At 39.0% G+C, this 26505-nt stretch overlaps 4 protein-coding genes and 1 non-coding gene across 7 annotated transcripts in view; 3 read left to right on the top strand and 2 right to left on the bottom strand.

The window, feature by feature from the left end:
* LOC139467795 (transmembrane protein 18-like) overlaps positions 1-114 on the bottom strand; it is a 7437-nt gene extending 7323 nt beyond the window's left edge. Inside the window, exon 1 of the mRNA XM_071249305.1 lies at positions 1-114. This exon is cut by the window's left edge and continues 22 nt beyond it. Coding sequence (XP_071105406.1) covers positions 1-32 — 32 coding nt within the window. The 5' untranslated portion in view covers positions 33-114.
* A 71-nt stretch (positions 115-185) lies between these two features.
* Positions 186-256, top strand: Trnag-gcc (transfer RNA glycine (anticodon GCC)). The gene has a single exon. It is a non-coding gene; the product is annotated as a tRNA-Gly (tRNA).
* Positions 257-3194: 2938 nt separating this feature from the next.
* LOC139467777 (transcription termination factor 3, mitochondrial-like) lies at positions 3195-10475 on the top strand. Of its 2 annotated transcripts, XM_071249286.1 has the most exons (5): positions 3195-3369; positions 4442-5364; positions 6309-6376; positions 7651-7741; positions 9360-10475. In XM_071249286.1, the coding sequence occupies exons 2-5, from the start codon at positions 4464-4466 to the stop codon at positions 9635-9637; spliced, it is 1338 nt and encodes a 445-aa protein (XP_071105387.1). In that variant the 5' UTR covers positions 3195-3369; positions 4442-4463; the 3' UTR covers positions 9638-10475. The 2 variants fall into 2 exon arrangements, with proteins under 2 accessions (XP_071105387.1, XP_071105395.1); XM_071249294.1 differs by lacking the exon at positions 7651-7741 and having other exon boundaries at positions 9360-9575.
* A 1977-nt stretch (positions 10476-12452) lies between these two features.
* LOC139467766 (protein archease-like) lies at positions 12453-20561 on the bottom strand. The gene is made up of 9 exons (XM_071249276.1): positions 20462-20561; positions 19271-19295; positions 18991-19001; positions 18199-18230; positions 17543-17624; positions 17021-17103; positions 15823-15875; positions 15396-15432; positions 12453-13866 (listed from the first exon to the last, which is right to left on the bottom strand). The coding sequence occupies exons 1-9, from the start codon at positions 20559-20561 to the stop codon at positions 13777-13779; spliced, it is 513 nt and encodes a 170-aa protein (XP_071105377.1). The 3' UTR covers positions 12453-13776.
* Positions 20562-20793: 232 nt separating this feature from the next.
* LOC139467750 (IQ domain-containing protein C-like) lies at positions 20794-24863 on the top strand. 2 transcript variants are annotated; one of them, XM_071249260.1, is made up of 4 exons: positions 20794-20878; positions 22512-23151; positions 24337-24443; positions 24780-24863. In XM_071249260.1, exons 1-4 carry the CDS (start codon positions 20807-20809, stop codon positions 24807-24809), a joined length of 849 nt encoding a protein of 282 aa, XP_071105361.1. In that variant the 5' UTR covers positions 20794-20806; the 3' UTR covers positions 24810-24863. The 2 variants fall into 2 exon arrangements, with proteins under 2 accessions (XP_071105361.1, XP_071105367.1); XM_071249266.1 differs by having other exon boundaries at positions 20870-20931.
* Positions 24864-26505: the final 1642 nt, after the last annotated feature.

Here is a 26505-nt window from a genome sequence, read left to right as displayed (position 1 = left end):
CCGTCGATTTCGTCTGTCCTTGTCGGCTCCATTAGTTGTTTTTCTTATTGCCTGCAATCCTACTCGTTGTCGCTTGTCTGCGATGGTTGTTTGGATTAAAATGAAACGTGGCTGAAGCGGAAGTGAAGGCCGACCATACAGGAAGTCAGGCATGTTTACGTTAGAAAGCGCAGGAATGTTCGTAAGCATCGGTGGTCTAGTGGTAGAATACTCGCCTGCCACGCGGGTGACCCGGGTTCGATTCCCGGTCGATGCACATTATTTTATTTTTCATTTTGCAATTTTCGAATAGATGAAATGGGATCGTCGTGTTCCAGATTACTTTTATGCTGACGTGACCATATAAAAGTTATAACTTAGCTTTAGTTCTTGCTGGGAATGTTAAACAATTTATTCTTTGTAATTTTGAAACGGTATGCGAGTTTTAGAGAAGTTCTCAGGTCGCAAGTATACGGGCTTGGTAAGAATTAACCCATTTACTAATCCGTAATGTACATGTATGACGAAAGAACCCGTGAAGATCCATGTTAGAACAGGTCTGCAGCAACCCACGCTTGCAGTGAAAGGCGTCAATTCTTGTCGTAAGGTCGGATGGTCAGGCTCACTGGATTGTCTGGCCCAGACCCGAGTATTTACAGACCGCTGTCATATTACTGGAATATCGCTGAGTGTGGCGTTAAACAACAAACAAACAAAAACAAACACACCTGACGAGAGCCACCTACTTCTTTACCATGATTATTATGGCTTTATGCACGAGCATGTCCCTACCCTAGATACATTAAATATGAAAACAATGAACGCGTTAATAAATTTTAAAAGTGTGTTGGAAGTTGAACAGTCAATTTTGAAAACTTATGTGACGTTACGTTAAAAACTGTAGATGTGAAAAATAATTTTGCTCTATTGAAAAACTCCATAGATTTCGGAATTCGAGATTCCTGGGAAGGTTGATAAATTTTGGAATATTTTGAAGAGTATATATCCACTCTAAATAACTAATATCCCTATTCATGCAGTCTTGTCAGACACACACACCTCCCGCCTCCCACACACCAACCGCCTCCCTGGAATAGAAGACAGAGCGCCTGCCCGGAGAGAGAATAATCTTGTGAACGGCGTTCAACCCCATTTCGTTCACATCGTCTCACCAGCATCCACCGATCTGCACGTGTCATCCGTGGTTGGTAGTGCTTATTTTACGTACGTATCACACACAATGACCCCGTTTGTACACGTAGATCTAGATTCGTGAGTACAATCAGTGTCAACACCAGAAAAACTAACTTACTAACAAGCGGTCTGTAGCGCCTTCTTACTAGTATAGTTCACACACTTTTTTCAATGAATATATATGTCTCTTGATAACGGCAGAATTCATATATGGCTGGCTCTTGCTGACGGCAGGCCTCAAGGTGAATGTGTATGATGCGTACGTAAAATATGCAGTTACTTGGAATATTTTCAAAGCGTGTAATGTACCAATGTGCGTATTTCGATTCAGTGATGGAAATTGAAGAAAGTGTTTTGTTTGAGCCGTATACAACACATGCTTGTCTTAGCTGACATGTTATTTGTGGTATACGGAAGTTTCCAAACGACAAATGGAGACCACGGATAACACTCGGATCGCCTCAACACCATTTAAATAAAGGACAATGGAGAGTGGAAAAGAGTGGAATGCTCTCTCCTACCACAGGAGAGACTCTCATCGTAACTATAGTACTCAAAAGAAGTTAAGGATAAACCGATGCTTACATATCACTATAGTTAATCTGTCCTAACAAATTATCGATAGTGATATGAAAGACTAGGATGGTCCTTAAGTCCTTTTGAGTAGTATAATGAAGTAGATCGGCACATGGACATCGACAGGCATATATTGTTAAAATTGAAACCCACAACGTTGTGAGTGCCTGTAGCCCGAAACGTCAATTATTCACATTGTCCAAAAGTGCTAATATGTCGCTACAAGGAAACTGGGTCAATGTTTCCCGCATAGCGATATGCTGTATATTGGGAAATAGATCGGACAGAGCTAGACTGGTACCCTGCCCTTCGCCCCCTTGAGGCTGCAGGCGAGGAGCGGAAGCGCTCTTGGGCAGGTAAACCAGTCAAGGACAGCACATGGCTCCCTACCTGTTTAGTTGTGATTGTTGCCGAATAACGTAAACATGTTTCGTCTAATAATTTACAGTTAGCAATTGACGGAAAATATGTTCATAATTATTTTAGTATTTCGTATGTACGCATATCATTTTAACATGTGAGACAAAGATATAGTATTGTTATAAAAGTTTGGTTGCATCTATCCAACGAGTTATACACATCCCCATGGCCCATGCCCCACACGTAATTTTCTCAAATCCGTAGCAAATACGGTGATCGTACGGTGATCGTAACCCTCATACATTAACATAGGCTAAGGATAGTAGCGGTAAGATCACTCTGTGGAACATTAACCTGGCGTATAAGTCCATGACGTTACAGCACGTTTTGTGACGATATTTACGCATGATATTTAAACCCCGTTGTGAAACAGGTCACGCCTACATGTGAAACATATAACTTTAACATAGAAGCGCCTTGCCCGGGACTGACGGGTCTTCCGCGGTTGGCATTACCAGGTGATAGAGTCTTCCACGTGGTTAGAATACGATCGAAACACAATTAAATGCAATTTCATGTTCCGGGACAAGATATTTGTTCGATAAACACACACAGAGAGAGAGAGAGAGAGAGAGAGAGAGAGAGAGAGAGAGAGAGAGAGAGAGAGAGAGAGAGAGAGAGAGAGACGCCCAAAGATGCAATACAATAATTTTCGAGATTAAAAACAACGTTCTTTGATTGAACATTTCATTTGGACACAAAAGAAATGTTGAGACTTGATAACTTAAGAAGAGGCACTATCATAGGGTAACCAAATGTATCAACAATAACTTTCAAATACAGAAAGAGACGTTTCACATTATATGATAAAGAGGTTATTTCGGGGATGGTAAATATCCTGCATTAAGAATAAACACTATGTATTTAGCTCGCCAAGGCTCGCTAAACACAATGTTTATTGCTAATCCAGGATATTTACCATCCCAAAACACACTCGCGTGATAACCTCTATGACTTTCTTTTATTTAAGAGCGGTGTGCATACCGTCAAGTCGCGAGAGTGACTTCCCTTTGATTGTTCACCCATGTGTTTTGTTTTGGTTGATCTTTTCAGACTATTCAGTAACTACTAATTAGTAAAATAGTTTTGTCTCATTTTGGTACGGATTTTGAAACTCATTATGTATTTTTCTTAAATTCATCAACATGAGACAGGTCAAATTGTGACAACTTTGATATCGTAGGCAGATCACAAGATTCGGTAAGTTTTCCGTTGATATTAACAAACTGAACACGCGGTGTTCAGTGTAAAAATAACTACTGCTATTTTGACCAGATTATCAAGATTAGTATATCATACGTCATGCTCTATTGTTTAGCCTTGTAACACATATTTCAAGAGATATTATGTTCTGTTAAGACTGGTTTGGTGTATACTGAGACAGAGGTAGATTAAGAATTTTGAAACGTGTGTGCACATTATCATAAATTGTTTTGAAACAATTTCGTGAACAATCTATAAATATTTTTTATCAGGAATGGCATTCTACTCTAGAAAACAGTTCAAGATGTGACGTACAGAACCTTTAAGAGTCTTATTCAACCAGAAAAATACTAATCTACATTAACATCAAGAACCCTTCGACGTCCATATATTCAATTTAGGTTTGGATTGTTAGATCTCATGATAAATGAAGGAAGAAAAATGTCCTCTGAAAAGTCGAAGAGGTTGTGCCCATTATGTCATTCAGCTATAGAAAATGAAATTCATTTTACTTTTGTATGTCATTAATATTGTGATAGATCAGAAGAAAGTTTATACCAGAACGCTGTCTGTCAAATTATCCTGTACCTGCCTTTATTTCTCTTCTTTCTTCCAAAGATTATGCTGTCATATTAAAACTGGCTATATATGTTAAAAATACACTTTCCCTCAGAAACAAAATGATAAACATGAGTATATATCCAAATATGTATAACTGCTTATTTGTAAATCTCTTATATATACGCCAGAGGCCTTACATGCAATAAATATCTTTGACTCTTTGACACAAGTAAAAAATGAATGAAAACAGGTGCCAGAAAAGAAACCTGGTAACTGTTCACCCCTTGCACACCATCTCCAGATCTGCCAGTGCTGAGATCTTGAAGATTAAGGTAAAAATATCCAAAATGTCAACATGGTCAAGTGCATTGTGTCCTCGTTACTTACTGGCACTGTTGTGTGCAATTGCAAGGTTAAAATAGGGAAATAAGTCATTGTTGAGTATATTGTTATTGAGCTAATAGTTGTAAAACACTTTTTAATGTTAATCACAGATATCTTGTATCAGTATTTCCAGATCAGCTGAGATCATGGCATTTGTGTCAGCAGCAAGAGTTGCCCTGCATAATGTCCTTCACCTTCATGGTCAAGTGAGGCTGCTGAGGCTGACCTACAGGAAGGTCAGATTGCATGGAGTGTGCATTTCCCATGTGCGCTGTCTTGCATCAACGAAGAAAGGTCCAAGTATCGGCAACAGTCTACATGATGCTATGACCTGTAACTTGGATAAGATGACTCCAGATCAATCTCCCACTTCTATGGAACCATCCGGCATCAGCCATGTTGAAGAAACTGAGGCTGATTCTACAAACTCTATGCCATCGGCTGATGTAAGCCATGCCCTGAACAGACGATTTGGTATGGAGAATCTGGATCACTTACATCAGGAGCAGACATCGAGTGATGGCACAGACAGTGATTCTGATGATGAAATAAAGTCATCATGGACATTTGAAGAAGAAAATAAAAGTGTAGAATTATCTAATGCAGACTTGGATAGAACAAATTTAAAACAGATTTCACAACATGTGGTAGAACCACAATACCATTTAGCTGCTTATGTCAGTGAATCTGAAACTCTCTCCCAGCTTGTGAGACTGGGTGTTGATCTGACTCAGCTACAGAGAGTTAAGGGTGCGGCTGATATGATCATTAAGCTGGATTTTGAGACACAGGTTAAACCATATCTGTTATTTTTGCATGATATTGGTGTGACTGATTCTCACCTAGGAAATTACATTTCTAAGAACCCTAAGATCTTTAATGAAGACTTAGAGGACTTGAGAGTGAGGATAAACTATCTGGAATCAAAGAAATTTTCAAAAGAGTCAATAGCCCGCATTGTATCAAAGGCTTATGTGTTCCTACTGATGCCAGTGAAGACGGTCGATGCCAAGCTTGGGTACCTGCAGCAGGAGTACCGACTGACAGGTAATTAGATTTTAACATCATCCTTGATAATCAAGTATATTAGCATGATTACATCTCTTTTCTGTCAAGAAAGATATCCTGGAACCATTCTCAACTATAGCTTTGTTGTGAACCATACTTAAAAGACACTTCACTAAAAATAGACGTCCAAACGTGAGTTAGAGAAATCCTGTGCCAAGAGAAATGGAGATGGTCGGTCACTTCTGAAACTTTGGTGGTGAATGGGTCCAGGTATTTCTCAAAATAGAATGGAGGATTGGTGTAACCTGCATTATCTGCTGGAGTATGACTGTGTTGTTTTCTGTATTAAACTAAATGTAAATAGTTTCATGTCGTGTTTGTGGATACAACTTGTGTACACTGATGTTCAGCATTTGTTTGAATGTCCCCATATTGTTGCCATGGTTTCAGTCCTCTTGGGAACCACGATACTTCTTGATTAAAGACTTTGAATGATATTATTTATTGAAATGTAAAGATATTTGACATCTGAAGAAGCACAGTGTAGTATAACTCTGCACTCAACAATATTCTACCTATATGAAAGAGATCTGTAAATCAAGTCTGTACCAGACAATCCAGTGTTTGATATTATGAGCATCGATCCCTGCCATCACTGAGCCTGACAAGCCAGTCCAGTTAGTTGCTTGTTACAACCGGCAGAGGTTGCCAGGGAACAATTTTTTTATGGGGATTTTATTTTGTGGTTGCAGAAAACCCCGAATTTGTATTTTCCAGAAAAGAAATGCCAGTTTTATGTACTTAATTATATGCTATCTACAAAAAGTATATGTTTACATATTCAAACAGACATAGGCTTTCCCATCCCACAGGACTCACACTTTTTGCATCCGCTCACAATATTCTTCGCCCGGTAAGAATGTGTATGTAGGAGTTATACAGTATGATGATGTTAGAAGTCAGTTCCTGCTGTGTGTTGTCAGGGAACGAGGTGAGGGCTGTGATCACAAGACTGCCTAAGCTGGCCACATGGAATCTCCAAAAACTCAAGGTTAGTCGTTGTATGAACATCAGTGACCATGGTGATATCCTCTAGGTGACCTTTTTGTCCTCCTGAGTTTTTGTTTTCCAAAGATCCCACCCACAACTGCCTGACCGTCACCACAGTCGGCTGGGACGAGTCCAAATTTACTACCTGGGTACCCACCCCCTATTACCTGACCCTACCTAGGTACCTGCAGTAGGTCTAATGAGGTGGGTACAAAATGTCCGATTGGGAAACGTTTGGGACACCTGTCAAAATGTATTACGATACACGTATAGACCAATCTGGTCATGCATACACTAAAGTTGACTGAAGTTTTAACTTTATGCAAACATGTTAAGTCAGAAAGAATGGGTGCATAGTCAGAAAGAAATGTACGTACGACTGATTCCGTCAAAATTATCATCTGTCTCTCGCCTCGTGGAATAAAAATTTGAACGGAGGAGGCATTGCACAGTATGTGGAAAGCACTGCCATACAATCTCAACCATATATTAGACATTCCGGAATGTTCTTTTGTTCAGTTTTATAATTTTTAATCGAGAACTGTGTCAACATATTTTTCAAGAGAAGTCTGAAATGGAAGTTGCCCGGTTGTGTGCCATAAAGCTTGTGAAAGCTGCTTTCTAATTGGCCAATGTCGACTTCTTGTTAGTAGTATCAGTGGTCGGTCAAAGTTCGCGAAAGGTTGTTCTGACGTAACCCGTAATGGGATGTCCTCAGATCTTTGTTCAACGGCAGCGAGAACTTAGATCTGATTTTAATGAGATTCTATATGATGTGAAAATTTGTAAGGATGATCACATAAAGGTTTCCATAAACTTGATCATCAAATTTGGAAGATCAGATCCAGACATTTGAAGAATGTCATTCATAGTAGCCTCATTAAAAGTGTTGTTATGAATATTTTGGAAAATGTTGCATGTGCAAATCTCACATTGATTTTCAGATACAAGGGTTTAAAATTCTCTCTTTGTTTGTTGTTTAACGCCGCACTCAGCAATATTCCAGCTATATGACGGCTGTCTGTAAATAATCAAGTCTGGACCAGACAATCCAGTGATTGAAATCATGAGCATCGATCCAGGCAAATGGGATACGATGACATGCATCAACCAAGTCAATGAGTTTGACCACCCGATCCTGTTAGTCGTCTCTTATGAAATTCTTTGCAGTAGAGTGCCAAAGACACATTTAAGTATTTTTTTGTTTAAGTTTTGTTCAGCAGTATATTTGAATGGGATTGGTAACCATAGAAACAACTGTCATGTGTGTTGCAGGATAACAGATTCTACATCAAGGAATTCCTTGGATTTTCCGATGCAGAATTAAAACAGATGCTTGTGAAATATCCCAAGTTATTTTTGACCAGTAAGTATTTCACTGAAGTGTAATCCATCACTTTGTAGAAAAAAGAAATTAGAATTTCTATTTCCCGATGTGTGAAGCCATTGTTTAAAGATGATTAACACATGTCTTGTTTGGTTCTCAAGTTGTTCACTTTAACATGTTTAATGGTGGCTCCTTAACATGACATGTGAAGAGGTTTCATACTTAAGTGGGGCGGTCGGTTAGCCTAGTGGTTGAAGCTTTTGCTCGTCACGCCGAAGACCCGGGTTCGATTCCCGACATGGGTACAATGTGTGAAGCCCATTTCTGTTGTCCCCGCTGCCATGATATTGCTGGAATATTGCGAAAAGCGGCGTAAAACCTCACTCACTCACTCACTCACTCACTCACTCACTCACTCACTCACTCACTCACACATACGTGTGCACGGTTACAAGTAAATGATCTGCCGTCAAGTTTTCATCCACCCAAAAGTAAAAGCGGTAGTCCAAAGCCCTCCCTGAAGTTCAGTAATCTCGGACACTGGACTTGTGTTCAAGCCCTGCATCACATACACACTTGTCTGTGAAGATGCTAATGCGCAGTCCAAGATGCTGTCAACATTTGGTTTGGTACAGACGCGATTTTCTTTCCCATTCGGTCATCCTGTGACTAAGGACACACTGAAGGACAAAACAGCTACTGTCAATCTCATCGTCAGGGGGACATGTTGACAAGTAGGCAAAGTCAGCATCCCCCAATTACCAGCTGACAGCGAATGTGTAGTCGAGAAATGTGTAGACGGCTTGTGATGTCTCTAGCCAGGTCTTTCCACGTCTGCTTCAGAACAAAGACATTTTGTAAGGATTGCGTGTCCTATGTCACATGATTAGCAAGAGTCTAAAATCACAGGAGTTCTCTCGTAGCGGAATATGGACTATTATTATGATATTTCTGTCATATTGCTGACTGTGGCATAAAAAAACATTCATGGATGTCTGGTAGCCTAGTGGTTAAAGTGTGGATCATCACACCTAAGAATTAGGTTTAATTCCAAATGTGGAATAGTGTGTCCAATCTCATTAAAATCAGATCTTAATTCTCGCTACCGCTAAACCAAAGATCTGAGGACATCCCATTACGGGTCAAGTCAGAACGACCTTTCAACCGACCAATCACAGCGTCCCTTACCAGATCACAAAAGTGACAGTCGGAAAGTGTTCCTAATCATGTAAACTTGAAAAAGTTAACTGGGAGTATTCCAAACTTCAGATACAGGCTTTATGACTAAATCTATACAATCTAGGCCATCTATTAGCCATTCCAGAATGTTCTGTTTTCAAAATTTTAATCGAGAATTTGTCAAAATTAGTTTTGAAGCGTAGTCACCAGTTTCAAACTAGTGCTGTAAAGCATGAGAAAGCAGCCTTCTGATTGGCTAGTGTCAACCTCTTGTCAGTCATTCCATTGGTCGGTCAGAGTTTTCAAAAGATTGATTTGACGTGACCCAATTGAATGTCCTCAGATCTTTGTTTAGCGTCAGCGAAAAATAAGATCTGATTTTAATGAGATTGTGTATCCAGCCTGTTCTTGGTGTCCCCTGCAATTAGTAATGTCAAAAGTGGTGTAAAACTCCACTCACTCACTCACTGTATTTCAGACAAGCATGACCTGGGTAGAAAGTTTGACTACCTTTACAACACAATGGAGATGTCCCACAACACATTGGTGGAGTGGCCACAGGTGTTCCGCTGTCGTCTCCACATCATCAAACAGAGGCATCAGTTCCTGCTGAGTGTGGACCGGGCTCAGTACGACCCCACCAAGGAGAACTATGTTTCACTGCATGCTCTAGTCACAGGCTACGACCTGGCCTTCTGTGAAAATGTGGCCAAAGCCTCAGTGATTCAATACAACAACTTTCTGAAATCAATTTAGTTTGCATGGTAGCAGCACGGATTATCCAGTGCACTATATCTCCATTCTATTTTGATAATCCCCAGGACCAATTGGCTAGAAAGGCTTCGTTATTTTGAAAGGCACAAAACTATTTAAAAAATGCACAAGGGCAAGCTATTATTATCCCCTGCCATGAAGCGGGGTGGGGGATATAGGAACGGAGTTCGCCCGTCTGTCTTTCCATCCGTCTGTCTGCTTTTCAAAGGGGACATCTTTTCTCAAACACTCTTTAAGTTAAAGAAATGAAATTTTACATTCTGATTTTAGAGGTCATGATCTTAAATGAGTTAACAAATTGTTGCTAAAATTCATTTCTTACAGAGATATTCCCCTTGCTCTGTGCTTTTCAACTTGGTGCATATGCATACTGTGTGAAATGGGGACAGGTTTTCTCAGAACTACTGAAATCACATGAATGAAAGTTTGCACACTTATCTAAGAGATACTTGTCAAGAAAATTAAAAATTGGTGCCTGAAAATTGTTGTTTTTGTTATCAGAGTTATGGCCCTTGCCCATGCTTTTCAACTGAGTGCATACTGCATGAAATGGGGACAAGTTTTGTCAGAAACTTTTGAAGTCAGTTTAACTAAAAGATAATTACCGGGACTGAGTTGGAGAATTGGTGCCATCAAATTATTTTTTCCAGGGAAGGGACCTTTTTGGTGTTTTAATTTCACATTTAATCATTCTTTCTGATGACAAAGCAACCCTAGTGCCTATCTCTTCTCAAGGCTATATAGGACTTTTTAATAATTTTACTTCACTACTATATGAAGAAATAAAATTTTAATGTGCCCCATGGCGGGGGATTGTGATAACACTGCATTGAAAAATGCAACCTAATATTTAAGTGCAACGCGCATGTGAAAAAAATTCAGATTTGTCTCCAACCCTTACTTGTCCACACAAAATCAAGCTTTGAACACACTCAATACCTCTAAATTCATTTACCATACTACATCACTAATCTGTGTGTTAAGTGTAACTTGTCATGTTTTCTTTGGCTTGACATTATCAAACTGGGGTTACTTTAAGATTATGTGCACATGTTCCTATCATGGTTTACAGCAATACGTCATTAATGTAGGTGGCACTGTCAGCAGACTGGTCTATTTTTCAACTTAGATAAAATTATAGAATGCAACCTGGTTTTTGTGTCAACATGCACCTGGTGCAGGTTAAATCAAGTTCCTTAAATGGAACCCTGTCAGTTAGAGATAGGAGTGATGAAGGTGGGGATGTCACTTCTGTGGTGGCGCCGGAGTCCATATTTATAACAGAAGGGGTGATCCTAAGTGGTATTATGGTAGAAAGTAGGGCTGGAATGAGTCTAAATTTACTACCCGGGTACCCAATCCCCTACTACCTGACCCTCTCTGTATACCCGCTGTAGGTCTCAAGAGATAGGTACTAAATGTCCAATTGGGAAAAGTTTTTGACAGTAGCCCTGGACAAAATGTATTTTGATACACGTATAAAACGATCTGGTCATGCATACACTGAAGTTGACTGAAGCTTTATCTTTACTCAAACATATGAAAGTCAGAAGGAATGCATTCATAGTCAGAAAGAAATGTGAACGTTAGTGACTTGTAGTGTAACCATAGCGCTCTAGATAATTTTTGTCATTAAACGATATATCACATGACTAACCACGGGTCAGGGTAGTCCTTCTCAGTACCCATCCAACCTGAGTTACCCATCCCAGTCCTAGTAGAAAGACAGTCTGTGTACGTCAATATATGGAGAAAAACGCCAGCAGCTGAAAGGAACCTTAGTTAACCAGAACTTAGCTGCTGAGAAGGTCTGCATAAATAGAACAAGACATTACTAGGATTCTGTAATCCAGAAAGAGTGTTGATCCGGACAACTGCCAACTGTACGCATGGATAGACAGGGTTTCATTGGAATCAACATAACTTGTGTGATGCACTGAGATGCATGTGGTCAGTTGGCCATGTGTTGTAGCAACTCTTTGGCATTTTTGTATGTGAAAAGTAATAAAGTTATTTTGACGTTTGTTTTCTCATTTCTTCAGTAGGCATATCAGTGTATGGCAATGTGTGATGACTTCAACACCAGTCAGAGGCAGGCCATTGGGTAAATGACACAGATTTTTTGAGACAAGGTTTGTCACTGATGACCTTCCATCCTTTATTTTCCCTTTTTGAAGGTCAGATATGTGCCTGGCCCAATGCTTCCCAACATGGCCATGAATGGCAACCTTGACATCTGGAAGGACTATTATTCAGAAGTGTCCATATGGACTTGTTACCATGGTACCAAATAAAAAATCATTTACAAACAAATACTTTTCCATATGTTTACTGTCAAAAAAGTATGTAAAAATCAAACATGATATACAGAAACATGCAGATACACAAAGGGAAAACTGTTTCTAAAACCAGTGTATGAGGATTGCCACAGAAAGTCACCAGTTTCCAGACTGATGGTAAACACCAAGGATAACACTGGTTCAGGAAGGAGTAGTACCGTATTAATGCTTCAGTAAGCCTCCCCGACCATATTCTAGACCAATATAGTCTTTATAACCTCACCCTACATAGACCAAAAATTTACATGACAGTTGTATATCGTCTTGTGTTTTTTACAGATTTTTTTTACAGAAAACAGCGCAGATGGGGTATACATGTATTTTTGCCTAATAGCTATTACTGAAAATGTTTTGTTTCATTGACATTTGAACAAGTTTGTTCGCTACTACTCGATCTCTGAAAACAGATTAACCGCCAAGTTTTAGACTTTATATGCACCCAACAACTGCGTATGAGTAACTTATGAAAAGTATTTCCTCTATGGAGAGCCATCCTCTATTCTTGTGTAAGGTTTTTAGTGAGTGAGTGTGGTTTTATGCCGCTTTTAGCAATATTCCAGCAATATCACGGCAGGGGACACCAGAAATGGGCTTCACACATTGTACCCATGTCGGGAATCGAACCCGGGTCTTTGACATGACGAGCGAACGCTTTAACCACTAGGCTACCCGACCGCCCCTGTAAGGTTTTTAAACATAACAGATGAACAAGGATCACCTGGACTCAGCAGGGTTCACAGGGTTTCACAAGTCAAGGCACAGAAATGGTATCTCAAATGTGTAATCTGGATATAAAAACCTGTGAAGGTTTCAGGTAACAGACTGTTATGGCGACCGGTCTCAAAGTAAACTGGTTTATGAGGGCAAACGCAAAACTTGTAGCTGCATGCTGCTTTCATACCAGATAGTCGTACATCTTAATGTTAAACCTAGTAGCACTTAGGCTGTTCGTTTTAGAATCCCAGGGTTATTAGCAAAAACATCTGACAAAATCCCAAAGAGAATACAATACATCCCATATTACATCACGATGACTCGTGTATTACTACAGATTATAAATTTATTTCTGAATTTATGGGTGAAGGTCAGGAGTACACACGGTGCTTTTTCACCTAAATGTAAACCGGAAATAAAATATAAAACCAAAATAAAACAAGATCAGTGTAACAAGTATGACTTCAAAAGACAAGCATGAAATCTTTTCAATTGTTGCCCCTCATTTGTAATACCAGAAAATAAATTCTAGCATTACTCACATAAACAGTTAACAATTACAATTTTGTTACCAAAAAGATCTGAACAGCTTTTGGTCTTGACCCAGGTATCTTGTAGACTGTTACCCCTTCTAAGAAAAAACAAATTCACTGTCCATGAAACATAAATAGTTTATCAAGGATGCACAAACCTATTTTGCTCATCATCTAACAGCTTCCAATGAAGACTTATCACAGAAGATATATTAGAAATCAATTTTCTGTTACCATGTTTAACATGAAAATATTGTTCCTCAATGAACCATCAGAAAATTGACAAGAAGTTTCTGTTTGATGAGACGCTGCAGGGTAGGAATTGCTCCACAGCAACCTCTGCTGGTTGTAAGAGACGACCAAATGGATCAGATAGTCGGACTTGGGAATTGTGTGTCATTGTACCCAGGCTGAGCGAATCATCGTCACAATATCGATCACTGGAATGTCTGGTCCAGATTCGATTGTATACAGGGCACCATGTGGGGTTAAACAACAAACAAAATCTTATAGATGTACATGCAGCCAGCTGCTGCTAGATGTCGATGATGACGAAGAGTTCATGTTGACCCTCCTTGTCGTGTATCTGCATGTTGGAGTATGTGATGGCCTTGACCTCTGTCCCCTGCAACAACAGGACAGACTGACAGTTTCCACACACAACATATCACCTTTAGCTGATTTCACTTCAACACTTCTTCCCGCTGTTTGACATGCATACACCACACAGACACACTTTGGGGGTTAGTCCTCTAAATGACAAGTGCCAGACAGGGTTACAAAAAGTACCCCCGCTTATCATCTTTTGGTATGACATCCGGGAATTGAACTGTCTCTGGGCACATTTATTTTCTAGACCACAGAGGCAGTCTAATCAATAATGATACACGGTAACACTGAAGGATCAGTGCATTGTAATATATTGTGCCAAGTATTGTATCACATTGCCATGTATGAATGTATTGATGCAAGTTTGTATGAGGGTGGGCTCTGTGGCAGGTTAGAAGCTGTAGTATCAGTGAAGGTGAGGTGAGGTGAAATGGGGTTTAATGTCGTGTCCAAGATTAATGCATGTGTGTGTCTGTGTTGTTGTTTTTTGTTTTTTTAACCAGTTGTTGTTTGAGCCCCAAACGCCAGACAAGGTAAAACAAACACCATCTTTAAACGTCTTGTGGTATGACGCGGCCAGGATCAAACCCCGGACCTTCCATTCTCAGGGCGGATGCTCGACCACGGAGTCGGTCAGCATCAATGAAGACACAGCTGACTTATGGCCTCTCACTTTATTCTTTCAGTGTAATATTTTGGTACAGATGCATGTTCCTTTATCAGTCTTCATCCACTTTGATAACAACCTCTGCTGCAGTGTTTAACAGCAGGAATCTGTTAAGTGAGTGAGTGGCAATATCTCAACCACATCAACAAATAAAAAAGCTGTCAACAGTGGACAGTAAAAAATCACCACACATCAAAATGTCATCACACATTAAAACTACTGCATTAGAAGTACCAACTACAACATGTACTTCATGCACATACATGTAGTCACATTATGACCTGTCACCATTGTAACACACCAAGGACCATCTTCCCACAGCAAGAGAGTTAACTGACTATAAAAGTCCAGTTTCCACCCTTGCCGAACTAGGCTGGTATTATGGAGTTACATTTTGGCTCGACTAACCAGCCAATGCATCGTCCAGTCAAAATCATTCAATGAAATCGAAATGTAGTTCGTAAACTGTCATGCAGATTTGATCAATTGCAGGATTTGCAAAGCATGTGCACCGCCAACTCGTTGTCAACAGATATTTTCCCAATCTTTTCATGTTTTTAATCAAGATGCTCATGTGATTTGATGCACTTCGCGATTTTAGACCCGTTTTATCACAATACAGATCTTGATTATCGATCAGATCGTATTGACTTGACACCGCCATTTTGTTTTAAACAAATGCAAGTGATACGAGAGGTGGAATCTGATTCGTCCATAGGAGAGGCTTAGAAGGGACATAAATCGTAATAACCACTGGTGGCGCTACGATGGAACCTAGGAATTCCAGCCTAGTTCGGCAAGGGTGGAAACTGGACTTTTTAAGTCAGTTAACTCTCTTGCCTCGGGAAGATGACCAAGGACATGATGCAGGAACTTACCTGGGGATGCTTAGATATATCGAATGATTCACCATAGCTGCAAAAAAAATAGAAACATATATCTTGCTGTTGCAAAATGTGAAGCACAGTAGTAAAGATAAGGAATATATATTATCTGAATGAATTTAGCATATCAATCGTACTACACGTGACCATATCAATCGTACTACACATGACCATATCAATCGTACTACACGTGACCATATCAATCGTACTACACGACAAAGGGAACACAGACAAATGTTCTGAACAATTCTTTCTTCTGAATGGATTAGTACTGCTAACATGGTAGAAGTTGGTTAATTGGTTGGTTTGTTGTTTTATGCCGCACTCAGCAATATTCTTTCTTCTGAATGTTTTGCTTGGGATTAGTACTGCTAACATGGTAGAAGAGACTCCTTCAGTGACACACTGCAAGTTAACCTACCCTTCAGCTTTGATCCTGAAGTTTTCTACATCAAACTCTGTAATTTTGACTACCTGAAAAATAAGACACAAAACAATAATTGAGCATTTATTATAAAATAAATGTTATGATTGAACATGTTGAATGGTTATTTATGTGGGGATATCAGTTTAGCACATGTTTTCCGTATACCATGCATGGACAAGTTAGTAAGCGCTGGTGAAAGTGAGGATTGGGTGGTCACAGTGTGTGACCTGACTGATTGTGTTCTTATACACCGATATTGTTGCTCATGCTATCAGTCACTGGTTTGCTTGACTTTTATAGCTGTGAACCCATTCATTCAAGGTGTAATAGTTGCTGGACCTGATGCCTAACAGTATGTTATCTCAGATGGACATCGGTTTCATTTTAACCAATTGTTTGTTGCTAGTCGGACTTTTAACCGATAGAAATGCTGAGCGAGGAATCACACGTTTCATAATTTCAAGTAGTAAGTAGTAAGTATTGGTCCAACTTACAGTATCAATGACAGTATCTTACAACAAAACAAAGCACAGCCAGCAAAATCTGTAATTGAAATTCTGGGCAGCGCATGTCTTTGCATCATACTTTCTGTATCATAGGGAAATGCTTTCAGGAGCTATAGTGACTTAGTTAAGCACCTTTCTTATTGCAACATTATATTGGCCAGATTGTATATATTCATCCAATCACGATCCATATTGCATCGATTTGTTATGGTTCATCCACCATTTTTGTTTATTTGACTTATTGACTCTTGCCATTGACTTATTACATTTCTTGAGTCCAAGTCACTGACCTATATACAGCTTTTTGAGTCAAAATCACTGTACATGGAGCCTCCAACACAGACTATGTCATTGTATCGGCAGATTTGGGGACAATTTTGTATTGCAGAAGGCAACACTCGGTTTCATGCATGTGATTTCCACTGTTTAATATATAACAATTGTATTTGTCGTTTTAAGCTGCACCCAACATTATTCCAGGTATATCACAGTGGCCTTAACCTAACCAACTTTGGGCCAGAGAAACCAGTGGTTGATATCATGAGCATGTCCCATGCTGTCAGGGCACAATGACATGCACCAAGGTCACCAATCCTGTGACCAGACTAGAGTGCGGGAATCTATTCTAACCCAAGTCCCACAGAAGTATTACAATTGTAACGACTAGTGAATTGAAAACATCTTACCCTCGGTATGATATATGGCTCAGCAGAAAATAAGAACAGGAATTCGTCTAGAAAGTGGAATAAGAGTGACATCATATCTTCACCTGCAATAACCACACAAAATATACATTCCACATTGTGAAATAATGTGACACACCATGGCACATGTTTACAATCCTGGAGTTGCAATGCAAACAATCACAGCGGAAACATTTCACCACTGATATAGAAATACTGGCTCCAAAGTAAACACAACATACTTTGCATCAACATCTGAATCGAGAAACTAAGTCATAAACCACAGAACAGGGAAATCTGTAGTTTTCAATGAGTTCAAAGATTAAATCATACGATTCCACTCTGTTGAACATTTGTATGAACATTGTTTTCGTTACTTCAAATGGTCTATCATGGTTCTGTAGCTACGGCTGTATGCATTTTTTCATTACTTCATATGGTCTATCATGGTACTCTCGTTAAGGTTGTTTGTAGTTGTGGAATGGATTGATAATAGTCTTCTCAAAATGGGTTATCTCCCCTCACCTTCAGCCTCAATCTCGTGAACTGACAGCATCTCTACAGTGTCATAATCTGTGGTCATGTAGTTGAACATCGCAGTGGCAATCTGGATACGAGGTAAACAGAGTCAGGAAACTTGAACACATTACAAAGTTTTCTCGTTACAAAAGTTAGTATGCTCAATGCTCATGAGGTTTGTTGGTGTTCTACTTGAATCTAGAGCCCCTAAAACTTTTAACATTAGGTTCATGACATGGGACCCATGACACGCAGGCCTAATTGCAAACACTGCATTGTCACAGTGAAAGTCACACTGTCGTCGTTAGAAATCTTCCAACAGAGTTTACATGGTTTAGACTAATAATGGCCATCCAACAGTTTACCAGTTATCCTATGGTGGTACATATTCCCATGGCAAGGGAGTTAACTGATTGTAAAAGTCCAGTTTCTGACCTTGCCAAACTTTTGAAAAACAAATGTAGTATGTGGTAGGCAGTAATATTATCTGCAAATCTGCGAGAGGATTTTGATGTTTTGGACCTGTCGCTTTTTAAAATGCTGGATCTGCCCTTGCCAGCAAACCTAAGGTTGGAGGTTTTAAGTTCAGAGGACAGATATTGAAAACAACCTCCACAAAAATCCAAGGGGGTCACATGCCTGTGACAAAAAGGAGGAATTACCTGTTCAAATGCTTCTTGTAGATTATCGCCCCCTGTCTGTGTTAAGGATAGCACATACGGCAGTTAAACAAACATAGTATCCACTTCCAATCCGATACCTACAATATGAGAAACTATAAACTGCACTAATAAATGACCATATTCACAGTATTAAGCACCAATTGCTCACCTTGACCAACTTCTAGACCAATCTGTCAGTGATCTTTATCAACGCTCCCTACTAAGCCTAAAACTTTGCAACACTGTCCATATTTCTTTGTGTATATTACAGATTTTATTTACAGAAAACAGCAACATCTCTGATAACAAATTTAACTTACATATGGTAAAAGAGCCCCCCTTGTCATTTTCTTAGCTCCTATGAAGCTTATTATGGCAAATACAATATATCTGGTCTGCATATTTTTCATAATACCCCAACTAAATATTTTAGTGCAAATGATCAAGTGTCCAGTTGTTTAGATCTTTTTGTCTGTGTCAACAAACCAAAAATTTAAAAGAGCTTAGTCAAAGAGTTCCCATCACAGGCTCTGTGAGAAGGAAATGTAAAACATTATTCCACATTTGTAAACAAAGCAAAAAGATAATAACAGCCCATGCACATAATGATGTTGTTTGTTTTTTTAAGTTGTTCAACACCGCACTCAGCTATATGAAGGCGGTACAAATCATTTATCATTAAGGCAGGATTTCTCTTAATAATTGTTGTATTAACAAAATATATCTGTAAACTAACTAATCACTAAGCTATGTGTTTGCACTGCCTTACTCAATCTGCATTATGAAGGATACATGTATGCAATCTGAAAATAAACAAAACATTGTCATTATCATTAATTCTGTAAAATATATACAAAATCATCCAAATTCAGGAAATAACTTCTTAAACATGTTCCACAAAAAGTGTTTGAAAATAATCTACACTATCAGTATCATTAAATTGTGTAGCACCATGAACAAATGATGAACCATGTTGTCATCAAAATTACCAGACAAATATTGCAGTTAGACCCTGCATTAATACTTCATTAAAATTTATTAACAGTGTCTACAGTTACTGTATGGAACTTACTGGACATCAGCCGTATGGTCCAAATCTGAAACAATCCAAAACTACTGTTAGAAAATTTAACATGATTCACATTACAGGTACTGATACAGTTTTACTAAAACAAAATATGCACAACGGTGTACATGTATGTTATTAAACCAAAGTACAACATAATAAAGTACCACCAAAAAATCAATTTGAATTAAACATATTCTATGGCAAACTGGCAAACATCCTCTATGTAGTCTGTGCTAGTGTTTTGGTAAACCTACACCAGCCCCTGGATCCATTCCTGTTGTTCTTGCAATCTGAAAATACCCGCCTTTGATTTTCATTAACATTCTACCTACCAATCAAACGTTGACACAAGGGAAAGGACCAAACTCGACCATAATCAATGGAACTGGCCAACCCAATATTGAGGCTGGTTTGTAACTTGCATTCTGATTGGTAGGTTAGATCTAGTCTAGCCAATCAAATTGGCAAATGGAGATTGCGAGAACCACGGGAATGCTTTATTGTAAAATTGTATGTATACATGATAGTAAATGTATCAAGTCACATATATATTACTCCGCATGTAATCTATGATATGCATATGTAACTATATATGCAGGTTCGGTATGTTTGTGACATAGAATTTATTAAGTGTTGATGCAAAGTAAATGTAAGTTTATCTATTAACAGTTATAATATTTTGTATATGGTCAAAATCTTCTTGTGGGGTTGAGTGGGGTGAGGTTTGGGTCAGTCATTTCATCACAGAATACATCACAATCATTTTTACAAAAAGTTATGAACGGCCCTTCATCAAACATAATATAATTCTTTAAAACTAAAATTTGTTCAGTAGTAGAAGTAAATAAACTTATAGCAAAGTTGTGGTCCATTAGTACACGAGATCACGAGAGTCAATACATATGGTTTGGTCAAATTTTCTGCAAGTGTCATAGGTTCTAATTTTTATTATAATTTAGCATGGGAAACATCATACAAAGATTTTGGATATCTCACTGTCACGAGAATATTGAACACGAGAGACTAAGAGAGACTACGTAACATGATCGAAAAAGGGACAACCTTGTCAAATTGCACAACCTCGTGTAAGATTATGAACGATCATACGGCTAAACTGAGGTATCACTTTCCAGAAACAATACCAAAACTTCAGACAATTGATAGGTCGACAATACAGCTTAAAACGAAGCTTACATTCATATTTGACTTCTGCAATTTCGGGGGCCTCTCCCTCTTGCAGTAGCCTTCCTACATTTTCGTCGTCCATCTTGAAACCGGAAACCGGAAACTGCATGTGCGTGGTGTTTTCAAAAACTTGTCATTGAAGTATATTTTTTTGGTGATATTTTCAACATACCCGTACATAATCACAAATATATAACTCATTTAACTGTAGTAGTCCGCCCGATAGTATTGTTGTATATAAAAAGATGTTTAATTCATCTCTATGTTTTGCTATTTATATTTTCGTATTGTGGTGATCCCGGAAGTTTTAGTTTTGTATATAACTTTGTTCCCCGGCTACACCAACGCTTGAAAATGGAGTGTAATTTGAACGACTCTTGTATTGACTTGGAGAATTATGATACATCGTCGATAATAAAACTACAGGTATCTCACATAGTTCACGAGAATAAGATCTATGTTAAACCTCATAAAGAGAGGTACAGGATGATGAAAGATAGCTGTGTAAAAATACAAAACATGTTGACACAAGTTAGAACCAAAACAAGGTTGCTTTTCTTTGGGTAATTGTAGGAAATATTGTAATTGCTGGTGTTGCAGTGAAATATATACAACAAATTACATTTCAGTATATGTGCTTGTATTCCACTATTACTTTACCCTTACGGGACACAGGTTAGAATAGGTCCAAAGCACATTTCCCGGGTTGTCAGTCTCTGAGTAGGGCTGGTACGGGTAACTCAGGTTCTCGGGTCGGGTGGGTACTGATTGTACCAGGGTACTCACACGACTACCTAGACCCATAGTTAATCACGGGTAACTCAGGTTCTCGGGTCGGGTGGGTACTGATTTGTACCAGGGTAGTCACAGGACTACCTAGACCCATAGTTAATCACGTGATATATTGTGTAATGACAAAAAGTATCTAGAAATCTATGGTTACACTATAAGTGACTAATGTTTGTATTCCTTCTGACTTCATATGTTTGTATAAAGATAAAACTTCAGTCAACTTCAGTTTATGCATGAACAAATCATTTTATATGTGTATCTAAATACATTTTGTCAGGGCTACGGTCAAACTATTCCCAGTCGGACATTTCGACCTATCTCTTGAGACCTACAGTGGGTACCCAGGTAGGGTCGGGTAATAGGGGGTTGAGTACCCGGGTAGTAAATTTGGACTCGTCCCAGCCCTAACTTATAGTATCCAAATGACATGGTACATTGCTCATAATATTAACCACTGGTTTGTCTGGCCAAGACTGGGGTCATTTACAGACCACTGGGTAAGAAAACCTTTTGTTCCCTCAACCTGTTTTGTTTTTAATTATTTTACCTATCCACTAAAGAGGTTTATATATAGAAAGCAAACAGTTCAGGGAACAAAACTAACTCTTTCCGAGGAGATATATGAAAGAATTCTTTAAAGATTGAACTATTCAGTATGATAATTTCCTGCTTACAACTATTGCTGTCTGCCCTTTGAAGATTGTTGTAGCCACGCATAGTGTGATTCCAGGTTAGAATAGGTCCCCTGCAACCTATGCTGATTGTAAGAGATGACCAAATGGATTGGGTAGTCAGCCTCGGTGACTTTGTTGGTTACGTGAAGTCATACCCCCACGGCATGGATCGTTTGCTCACAGTACCAATCACTGGATTTTCTGGCCCATTCATGATTATTTACAGGATGGAATAATCTCAAGTGTAGCGTTACAGTACACAAAAACCAAACGCACAATGTGTTAATGTAGGCAGATCTGGAATGTCAAATCTTCATGTCACCATTATTCCATGCTTGTTAACTTAGAATTGGGATTCGATAATTACAATATGAGATCTTTCAGTTGACACACTCTGACATTATTGATTGTTGGCATGCAGTTAACAATTCGTTTTCAAACTTGCCCGAATACCATCCATTAATATATAGGTGTAGTGTAATATTGCCAACTCCATCCTACATGATAAAACAGCATGCACTCCCTCTGATTTATTTCTTCACATCCACTTTCCCTTGTAATTAAGCTAACATCTTTACATATTTTTGTTTCAGGCTCAATTTAGAGGTTATCTTATCCGAAAACAAATGAAGAGTTTGAGAGACACCTACCTTGGCCTTGTGAAGCATATTGAATCAAACAAGACCCCAACTGTCATCTGGGAAAGAGACCAACCTTCTCTTCCTAAATTTTTTAAGCATAAGAAATTGGTCAATTTTGACCACCCACATGATGCTTCATCCCCAGAATTCCACAGTAATCGAGTTATAAGTAGAGATAGCCAGGGGGATATCACAGATAGAGTTTGTGATCTTGATAGAAGAGTGAAGTCAGTTGAAATACCAACCAGTCATGAAGCTGATAAGCTTCCTCAACTACCTAATGGCACAGACATTTGTTTTTCACATAATGAAATGTACAACCTAAGTACAAATGGGACATGTTCAAACTTAAATAACCAAGACAGTACATCACCAATGGCTTGTCAGCTAGTTGATCCACCAGTGCATGGATCAGCATCTGAACAACCAGTGAGATTGCACTCCCAGAGAACCGAACATGTGATGGATGGAAAGACTCCACATGTTGCCAGTGTTCCCCACCTCGGAGACCATGACGGTGAGAGTGACACCTCCTCACTCACTGAGGTCACATCAATCTGGGAAAGTCAACAGGACTCCAGAATGAAACCAGGTTAGACATGTTTCTCCTTGGAATTATTAGTTTAACTGAAACCTAATTATTTATTCATAATTAAGAATGTCTTCTGTATAGTTTGACATGACATTGTAGGTGAAGTCATTATGTCTGCGTATCACATTTATCATGTTTATAATAGAGTCGACCCCTTGGCCTCGGATATCTGACAAATAGTTTGACTTATTCAGTGTTAGGCACATACAGTGTTTGACACATTTGACTGATCTTATTACCGTCTGAGACGTGAAACACTGGTTAAGACTAGTCCTTTTTTGGATTTCTCAGCTATGTTTCTCTCCGTTTCTACCCAATTCCGGTCTTTGATGTTTCATGCCATATCCTTGCTCAGGCCATTATAGTAGTTGATACAAGCTTTTGTGCTAAGTTGTGTTTTTAAAACTTTTGAGTTCCTCTTATCACTGCTTATCGGGTTATGTTTACGCTTATCTTTAACTATTGGGAACACTTCAAGTTTCAATTCAAACAAATAAATTCCAATCTCTAAGTAGCAGTACTGTGACCAGGGATTTATCTGGACATGCTCAGAATCTAATAATCAGACCCACGTTTGCAGCAAACATGGCAAATGTCAGTAAAAATTCCAAAATTGGAAAAATAAATATCCCAATTCATGTAATCATAAATAATGTTACAGCTTTTTAGAGGCTTTGTTGACTTGTATCACACTACCGGAGCAATATAGAGGAAGAGGCTTAATGCTAAGTTTTACATTAATGCAGTGAATCAAATGTTAGAATACTGTCGCAAAATAACTCTAAATCAAACAAATAAGAAATTTAAGGAATATCCGGTTTTGAACAAATATCACTTTATTTCCCATCTTGCCTGTCCAGAGCACTTAGTTTGGAATGCATGAATACCCTTGGACCCCAATTTTGAAGACTGGGACACCCCAAAATTATTCTTCAGGTACGCATGTATATCATGGTATATGTACAGGTAAAACCATGGGTAATTATTCTATGTTAATGCTAGATGGATATACCTTAGAAACGTGAGTTAGAAGGCAGACAAAAGGGGTTCAACTTCAAGCAAACCTCCCAGGACTACCATTCTAGGTCCCAAACTAAAATAGTGAAATCAGTGAAACAGATCGGCCCCATGGACGTATGGTACTGGTGTATGATTATGTGCTGTTATACACTTTCAACATTTCAGAAAGGGAAGAAATTAAAGACATCAACTCCGCATCCATACTGGAGGTCAGGAAGAACATCGCCATGGAACTACTCTGGGTGCAGCAAGCCATCAACTCTAGGAAAAATGTGAGATGAATAAAGTCTTAAGATAATTCTGGGTTTCAGGCTCAGATATATCAGAGAGCAATAATCATGATGATATATGTTGTTACTGTTCTGTCTTGATTATCATTGCATCTTTTATCTGAAATTGCCCCTACTCATGATATTGCATATTACATAGCTGTACTGAAATTGACATAGGTTGATTATACTTACATCATTGTAATTTTGAAATGAATGTAGTGGAGACTTAAGTTGATGTCATTCATGATAGTAATTAGTTGAGTGGTAAATATGCATGATCAATGATGACAAGAATTAGGATAAACAATTGTTATCTTCTATATTTTTGTGTTTCAGTACCTGCGGTTGAAATCACAAATGGAATAACTCACTATAAGCTACAAGGAAAAAAGATAGAATATGAAATATGTAAAATATAAACCTCAATAAACATATATCACAAACATGACTCTTGTATGTGCTGTTTCACACTCTTGGACACTGTACCTTCTTTTGACAAGATATCTATAGTCTCTCTTATGTAAGGTGTTGTCATAATGGAACACACAAGAAAGTTCAGCATTACTCTATGCAGTGTTCCATTCTAACCAAGGGGCGGTCGGGTAGCCTAGTGGTTAAAGCATATGCTCGTCACGCCGAAGACCCGGGTTCGATTCCCGACATGGGTACAATGTGTGAAGCCCATTTCTGGTGTCCCCGCCGTGATATTGCTGGAATATTGCTAAAAGCGGCGTAAAACCATACTCACTCACTCATTCTACCCAAACTGTGGATCGTTGTTCATGCGGTCATCTACCATTTGTCTGGTCCTCACTTGATGTCACGATGCTCTTGTGATGCCACCATTCACCCAACAACTCCAAGAATCTGATTGAACATGGCATGAATTCTGAATGAATATCCTCATGATGACCAAATCCTTTGAATTTTTGGAGAGAATGGTAATAACAGTATCAGCCTTGAAGAAGTATCCTAGCCAAAGGATTATCTCTTCCTAAATCATTAGTGTCATCATTAATGGTACAATAAAGCAATTCTACCTGAGAGATGATAATTTACCTACAGTATTCTTAAAATCATAAAAAGCAAGTAACATTTGATCATAGTTTCAAGCACATGGCTTAGAGAGTTCAGATATAATAAAAGATGTGTTGGATTAATCATGATGCTGTAGAAGATTGGTAGTCCTGGTTAAAGAGTTTTCTTATCTCAGGGAAGACCATGTTCTGTTCTCCAAGTGAAGCCATTCTTGGTGCCACCTTTCATGATATTATCAGAAACTCTTAACATCACCATTACATAACACTATACTCCCTCAGCCAGGTGTCTACATGATGACATGTACGACTCCGTGTCAGACAGACCCCAGCAGCCGATGCTGGTCATAATTAAGAGGCAACAATGGATTTGGTGGTCAGGCTCAGTGACTTGGTTGAGTGTTTCATAGCTGATTGTGTTTCATAGCACCCTGTCGCATGGATCATGGCTCACAATATCAATCACTGGATTGTCTGGTCCAGACTAGACTATTTACAGGCTGTGGTCATACAGCTGGCATTTTGCAGAGTGCGGTGTTGAACAACAAACACACAGAAGAAATCAACAAAGTGAATGAAAAGAATGTGTCTTTGGAGCAGTTCAATGTAGCTTCACACATCAAAGTGACCATATATCACTCGCTATCGTTATGGGGGGACACGGGTGGCCCAGTCGTCTAAGGCGCCGCGATTCACTGTGCAGAGTTGCGTCCCTTGGGCACGCCAGAAACCTATGATTGTGGGTTCGAATCCCGGTTCGCCCCGATTATGTTTCTAGGTTTGTCAGCACCATACCCGTGCTCGTGGGTTTCACCGAAGTGCTAAACGTCTGAGACCTGCATCACTTCGGGCTTTCCTCCCACATTAACCTGACACGCCGTGATATAACTGGAATACTGTTAAAAGCGGCGTTAAACCCAACTCACTCACTCATTACTCTCGTTATGGATTCGATGACTGGACGTGGTGGATAAATACGCAAATGGAAAAAATAATAATTATGATTTAGGATATTTTCTCAATAA

Source organism: Haliotis cracherodii, unplaced genomic scaffold, assembly GCF_022045235.1.
Source record: "Haliotis cracherodii isolate W230 unplaced genomic scaffold, xgHalCrac1.p SCAF_1, whole genome shotgun sequence".
Lineage (NCBI taxonomy): Eukaryota > Metazoa > Mollusca > Gastropoda > Lepetellida > Haliotidae > Haliotis > Haliotis cracherodii.
The sequence above is the reverse complement of the archived record's forward strand: the minus strand, read 5'-3'. Positions and strand labels throughout refer to the sequence as shown.

Excerpts from the sequence above, each read along its gene's own strand:
- LOC139467777 (XM_071249286.1), top strand. The coding sequence starts at position 4,464 with ATGGCATTTGTGTCAGCAGCAAGAGTTGCCCTGCATAATGTCCTTCAC. Across the intron at positions 5,365-6,308 it reads GCAGGAGTACCGACTGACAG|GGAACGAGGTGAGGGCTGTG; the intron begins GTAATTAGATTT and ends GTGTGTTGTCAG. Across the intron at positions 6,377-7,650 it reads GGAATCTCCAAAAACTCAAG|GATAACAGATTCTACATCAA; the intron begins GTTAGTCGTTGT and ends TGTGTGTTGCAG.
- LOC139467766 (XM_071249276.1), bottom strand. The coding sequence starts at position 20,561 with ATGCAGTTTCCGGTTTCCGGTTTCAAGATGGACGACGAAAATGTAGGA. Across the intron at positions 17,104-17,542 it reads TCACGAGATTGAGGCTGAAG|GTGAAGATATGATGTCACTC; the intron begins GTGAGGGGAGAT and ends TGGTTATTGCAG. Across the intron at positions 15,876-17,020 it reads AGCCATATATCATACCGAGG|GTAGTCAAAATTACAGAGTT; the intron begins GTAAGATGTTTT and ends CTTATTTTTCAG.
- LOC139467750 (XM_071249260.1), top strand. The coding sequence starts at position 20,807 with ATGGAGTGTAATTTGAACGACTCTTGTATTGACTTGGAGAATTATGAT. Across the intron at positions 20,879-22,511 it reads CGTCGATAATAAAACTACAG|GCTCAATTTAGAGGTTATCT; the intron begins GTATCTCACATA and ends TTTTTGTTTCAG. Across the intron at positions 23,152-24,336 it reads GGACTCCAGAATGAAACCAG|AAAGGGAAGAAATTAAAGAC; the intron begins GTTAGACATGTT and ends TCAACATTTCAG.